Source organism: Branchiostoma floridae, chromosome 9, assembly GCF_000003815.2.
Source record: "Branchiostoma floridae strain S238N-H82 chromosome 9, Bfl_VNyyK, whole genome shotgun sequence".
Lineage (NCBI taxonomy): Eukaryota > Metazoa > Chordata > Leptocardii > Amphioxiformes > Branchiostomatidae > Branchiostoma > Branchiostoma floridae.
Genome location: NC_049987.1, coordinates 18,114,810 through 18,121,487, shown reverse-complemented (window position 1 = coordinate 18,121,487; position 6,678 = coordinate 18,114,810). Strand labels below are relative to the sequence as shown.

Genomic DNA, 6,678 nt, shown 5'->3' with positions numbered 1-6,678 from the left:
ACTCAGTGAGAGTGCCCCTTCGTGGATGCTACCTGAAACGTCTAACCGTTTACACAATCCATCCATTTGCTTGAGTATCTTTTGTACTATGTACAGTAATACTGTATACACACACTTCCTTGACGACCGCTGTACTGTAGGTGACTGTGTTACTAGAATTCTCTTGGACATGGTTTTTTGATGTGTTGCTAAGAGTTATAATGTAGGTTATCATAAAGGGCCGCCCAATGCACAGTTCATCATATTAAGATTAGCTCCTATTTCATACATGACCGGTCAAACTTGTATTGTGATGAATTCATATGGAAACAAGTCGGCTGTATTGATAAAGATTTTGCTTGAGGTGGTATCTCCCTGCACTTGGGACACCGGTGCGGCACTGTGAGGTTCGTTAACTGCAGCACTGTTGTGTTACTTTCGCCGATTTTTCTTTCATAATTTAGATATTGCGTCATACGTGAAGGTATCTTCTAGAAGATGACAGAATACACAAAAGGTAAGAAAATTCGGTCTTTATCTAAAAAAATCGTGGAGTATCTTTCGAACCCGCAGTGCCGCACAGGTGCCCAAAGTGCAGTGAGATGCCACCTTTAGATGGCAATGAGTAAAGCGTCAACTCTAATAAGGTCGATGTATTTAAAAAAAAAAGAAATTAGAATCTATAGAGCGCTACTAATGCAGTAAGTATTATGCAAAATGTCTATATATCAAGGTTTTCAAAACACTAACAAGAGGGTTTTGGTAGTTCTGGTAGAGCATTCGGCTCGAAATCTAGAGGTCCCGAGTTCGATACTCGCCGTGCTCCCGACGTTGTGTCCTTCGGAAAGGCACTTCACACGACCTTCCTCACTACACCCAGGTGTAGAATGGGTACCTCACTTCAGTCGGGGAGGTAAAAAAGGACTACCTTTATCTTCTGTCTGTACTGTACTGTACTGTACTGTGTACGTGGCACTGTTAATATAAATTACGAACTTGATTGTAGTGCCACATTGTCCTCGTCTGTCCAAAATCAAATACAAAACAAATTGTCATTCTTTGTCGGTCGAATTGTGTTTTGGTCTCGTTCAAGTATTCTAAATGTTGCCCAACAGCAACATCATTGAGCGTTTTATTCCTGGATCGTTTTCCAATCTTCGCATTCTTTGGTTTCATCAAGGAAAATCTCTTTGCTTTTTCTTCAATGCCTGGATCACGTATCCGTAAACAGAACGCTTTTGACGTCGTGTTAGGGTTGATATAGGGCGTTTCAGAGCGTGACATTGTAGATATAGGCTACACCAAGGAGACGGCTATATATAGTTTTATAACCGCCCATGGCGTCTGTTGCTATGCCGATTAACGTCCGAAAAAACGTCCACATGATTTTGCAAAGCAATGCTTATAGTATTCTGTTATCAATATTTGGAAGGTCTTTCTCAGTTTGTATCAAAATGATTTTATACAGCATAGCTTTTGCACATCTTCACTCTGTTATGATTTTTCGTCGTCACATTATCGAGTATTAGATAGTATTTTAGTGACTAACCCAGCAAGTTACCGAGCAGCCTAGCAAGCAACTACGACAGCAAGCCACCTGGCAAACCAGCAACCAACTAATCAACAAACTACCAACCAACCAACCACCCAACCGACCTACAAACCAACTAACCAACTGAAGGTGGTATCTCACTGCACTTGGGACACTGTTGCGTCGCTGTGGGGTTCGTTCGCTGTGGTACTGTCTTGCTATTTTCGTCGATTTTTTTTATAATTCAGATATTGCGTAATACGTAAAAAATGACAGAGAAGACACAAAATACACACAATGTAAGAAAATACATTCTTTATCTCTGAAATTCGTTGAGTAATCTTTTGAACCCCGCAGTGTCGTACCGGTGCCCCAAGTACAGTGAGATAGCATCTTAGCATCTTTTAAACCCTGCAGTGCCGCCCCGGTGCCCCAAGTACAGTGAGATAGCATCTTAGCATCTTTTAAACCCTGCAGTGTCGCACCGGTGCCCCAAGTACAGCGAGATGCCATCTTTGCGTTCAACCAGTTAACTAACCAACCAACCAACAAAGTAAAAAACCAACAAACTAAATGCTACCAACGAACCACCCAACCGACTAACCAACCAAAAGATTTATAAAACCTCGTCAAAACAATGAGATATGCCCAAAGAGGCACAGATTTCCCCTAGCCTGTGTCTTGAGGCTGTATTTGCTGTAGAATTTGGACAGCAGACGTAAGAAGGTAAATACGGTTGTTGTGCAAACAGAATTAATGCAATCGAGGCGAGCCGTATATCAAAAAGGGTTTTATGACCAAAGTCAGTTCTTGTGACCCGGTACATACGAGAGCATTGTAACTTGTGAAGGATTTAGCATAAGAAAGGGATTTTCTTAAGAGTTTCTTTGATTGTTGTTGTGACTTGTGGTTATTAGGATAGTGATGCTTTATTACAGCTAAATAAAGTGTGATTGGTGTTTCGTATTTTCGAAATTTAGAAAATGTCAATGATTGATTTAAATCATAATTAGTCACACCAAAACTCTTTTAGTTATCATGGCCTTCATATCCTTTCGGAGATTGCCTTTATTAGTCTATCTTAGTTTAGAAGATTGTGTTATGATCACTGTTTTGAAAATGTAAGAAAAAACGTTTATACAACCTAAATTGATTAAATGTATTCCGCTATTTAGGTGTAGGGTTTGATGGCAAGAAAAGTAAAAATAAAAACTCAGCCAGAAAACAACAAACAACAGACAAACAAGAAATGTTCAACTGAGAAAAAGTTAGCTTATCCGTATCCCACCCTTTAAAAATCACTCGTTGAAAAAAGCGTTAAAAATTAGTGTATGCTTATAAATTTTAAAAATCATGTGAGCATTTCGGCACTGATTGCGCATGGGAAATTGAATCTTACTGGGGAAGTCACAACATAAATATATGCATCAGATCCATATAGAAATTGCCAAAATCACGAAATTAGACACATAAAACGATACCACGAACAAAATATTTTTAAAAGTATGCGCCAAGATTCGCTCAGTACAAAAATCACTGATGTTCTTGCAAATGATCCTGAGGCAGGCTTTAAACTTTTTAATTGTCGTAAGAGACATCATAGTCTACTTTTTCTGCGTGTAAAGAGAAACAAAATTAAAGAAGTGTAATTTTAAGAAGTATTTTTTTACATTTTCCAAACAGAAAGTACATCAACCGTTGATTATAAATTTGAGGAAAATATAGAATCCAAAGACGTCGGGAAAATGTATCGCCATTTACGGACCAAAAAAATATGCTCAGTAGGTGGAAATTATGTTCCCTTTCCTTAGTTTCTATTCCAATTGCTTTCTTAAGTCCAAAAGTAGACAGGAAATACCTTTTAGCAATGTAGAAATGAACTATACAATTACAAGCATATTTTATCAAATTAATAGAGACGTACAGCATCTACTGCATATCAGTACATCATCTTTTTTCCAGATCTTAATCTTTAAAATGTTCAACACAGTGTGAAATACAAAGAGTTCTTAGTGGGTTTTATAACGCAGATCTGTGCCAGGTCGAAAAATTTACGTCCTGTGACAGCGACCGGCAAAAAGATAGGGTTGGCAGGTTTTTGCCAGAAAAACAGAACTTTTTCATATAAACCAACAATAACATGGTTGTTACTTACTTTGAATGACCTCTGGTCCCCAGTCGTCTGGTTGTGAGGTGTGGAAACTTCTGTCTGATCGTCTGTGAAATACAAAACAACGTAGAAAATAAGTTCAATCATTCTTGATATCAAATGAGTTAATGTATACGTATACATTAGTCTGTTAACCTAGTTGTAAACCAGACATTTCTTGAGAACTTCTGAGGTTAAGAATGGAACGAAAAACAAAACGAAAGGAAAGTTGGAAAAGAAAAAGCAAGGCAGATGGAAGGAATGAATTAGAAATAAGATTGAAAGAAGCAAGAAAGAAAATCTACCGAAATGAGGGCTAGGGGACAAACAAAAAAGTAAAAAAGTATAGCACGTACAAAATAGAAGCAGGAAAATTCATGGAGATACGATACACTGCCTTCTACCTTCATGATGATATGCAGATAATAGTGCCATAGATGAAGTGTTAAGTACCTAACGCCTTTAATGGAAAACCATTTGTATAGATAGAAAGCGCATTTCATGCAAAGTTTCTCAAACAGTCCAAGGTACCGAGGGCATCAATTGTACGTTTTCGGTTCAATACTGGATTCGTACACCGTCTATAATATAATGAAACTTCAAGAACTGTTAGATTCAATGCATCTGTTACATCCCACTCAAATGGTTGGCGACCTCGCATGTAAAACTAGTAGAAATATCTAAAACGCCGACCGAAAACCGTAGATAAGAGTCTACATATACTATAAAGCAGCTTGTGAAATACTCAATACTAGCAAGAAGTATCTGGCTTATTGTGCCATTGTACATGTTCCATTGTACATTTGTACGTCTAACACATTTTATATCCAATCCGTCCATTAGTAAAGAGGGACCGAATTGTTTGAAAGTCTAAAGAAATCACCACGATCCACCCCACCATTGTCATTTTTTTTCTTAAAATCGACGAATCCACAAATCATTGAGAAATGATGACTTTTTGCCTTTCTCTGCTCTCGAGAAAGAAACCAAACCCAATTAGTCTACATATAGCCAACACTAGTATTTTAGTAGTCTCTTTTTACAATGATATTATTATCTGCCCATTGTTACATGTATGTCTCCTATGTTTTTACCATGTACTTGCAATTTAACTTTGAGAATGAAGTTATAAACTTCATTCTATACAAGTACACCATTCCTGGGCGTTTTCTTCAGATAGTCATCTTATAAACAACCCAATGATCTTAAAGATTGAGGTCAGATATTCGTCTTAAGTGCCTTGTCTTAGCACAGGGATTAAGTAATTAATCATGAGGGAACACCGATTTTGCAGATTTTTCGTATTAATCTGAACTACTTTTGTAAAGCCTCCTTTTTACTGACTTTAGCCGGCGATCCCGCTGCGCTCTCACTGTGACCTAAAGCGGATGTATGTAGCCCTCGATTTCGTACTGAATACAACATACAAAATGTTAAGAATGGCTGAAAAGACAACAAAGCACAGAAAAGAATCTAATTCTTTTTTGCTATACATTTCAAGCGATCTGTAATATTTTAGCTCACAGGGAGAGAGCGCGGCGAGAGCGCCGTGCTAGTGGAATGGATGTGCAGTATAAAGTAATACCATATAAAAAGAGGTTTCACGCAAAAAAGCACCTTTCATAGGTTTTAAAGGGTTATACATCCTAATTTGTCAACTAGACCGCAGCAAGCTCAATTGTTTCCGTTTTAGCTCTTTTACGTGTAACAGCTATAAGCAACATAACATTACCGGTTTTCGTTGAAGATTTTGAGTTCAAAATATAGAATAAACAGAGATTCTGTTAAACTGTTTGGCAAAATAAGAACAAAATTTCTGTAGAATAAAGTCCCTTATGTTTTAGTCCTTATAGAAGCCTTACTGGGTGTGCACTTTATTTTTAGATTGGAGAAAAATCTCAAAATTTCGACAAGACTTTAAAAGAAACCATTCGTTGTTGTGAAAACCAGAGATGTATAAACGTATGAATAGATGATATGCGACGTGGATACAATAATGGTAGCCTCTTTCAATCCACATTTATTTAATGTGGTATTCAAGCCTACCAAAGCTTTTCTGAACCTTACTAGAATAGCACTGTTTCACTGTAGCGCTTTTTTTTGCTGAAAGTGTAGATTTGTGTATCTTCCATTGTCTATAGATATCTATTCATTTCTTTACACTACCAGAGAGAGGAAACAATCTTTATATTATTATTTTCATATTAGCGCTCATACCCTTGAAGTAGAAAGGGGGAGATATAAGAGATTACCAGTGTGTGAAAGAATTTGTAAATAGCAGAGGGAGACGAAACACATTTTATTTCTAAATGTCCATTCAACCGAACCGAAAAAAATCACACTGTTTAGAGAATCCACAAAGACTTATCCCAACTTCCCCACATTGACAGACAAACAGAAAGCCACTTTTCTCTTGAAATCGCAGAACCCACAAATTTTAGAAAAGTGGGGCTTTTCGTCTCCCACTGCTTCCAAAAAAGAAGTCAAACCCAACCTGTTTAGAAATAGCCAACACTAGTATTAGAGTAGAATATTGTTCGTAACTGTCCATTGTCACTTGTATATCTACTATTTTAAACCATGTACTTGCAATTAGCCCTCGGGCACGAACTTGCAAATAAACTTCTGTCATTATTCTTCGATGGCAACACCGCCATTTTGACAGTGGCGTGGACACCCACCTTTCCGAAGGTTGCTGCGCATGCGGGCTCCAGTTTTTCCCTACGGCAGAAGTCCAGATAGTGCGCGTACAGAATACACCTCGGTAGACACACGCCCTCGCACATGATGTAATTCTCTTCCAACCTGGAAATAAAAGCGACAATATTCTATTAATTGTACGAAAAAGATTGCCCGTGCATCTGTTATACCCCATTTTGTCACATTTGGCGAAAATCGATCGGACGAGCTTATAGTAATAACTTTATGGCACAAAAATTGTACAAGGTACAAAGTATGTTTTATATATGACAGGGACAGTTTTCAGGTGAAAAATACGCGAAACCCTCTGTCGATCTTA

At 37.8% G+C, this 6,678-nt stretch overlaps 1 protein-coding gene across 1 annotated transcript in view; it reads right to left on the bottom strand.

The window, feature by feature from the left end:
• The window catches only part of LOC118422412 (DNA-binding protein RFX6-like), a gene marked incomplete in the record, with an annotated part of 39,989 nt that overhangs the window by 24,296 nt on the left and 9,015 nt on the right, over window positions 1–6,678 (bottom strand). Inside the window, 2 exon segments of the mRNA XM_035829953.1 lie at window positions 3,666–3,727; window positions 6,341–6,464. Of these exon segments, the coding sequence (XP_035685846.1) occupies window positions 3,666–3,727; window positions 6,341–6,464 (186 nt within the window).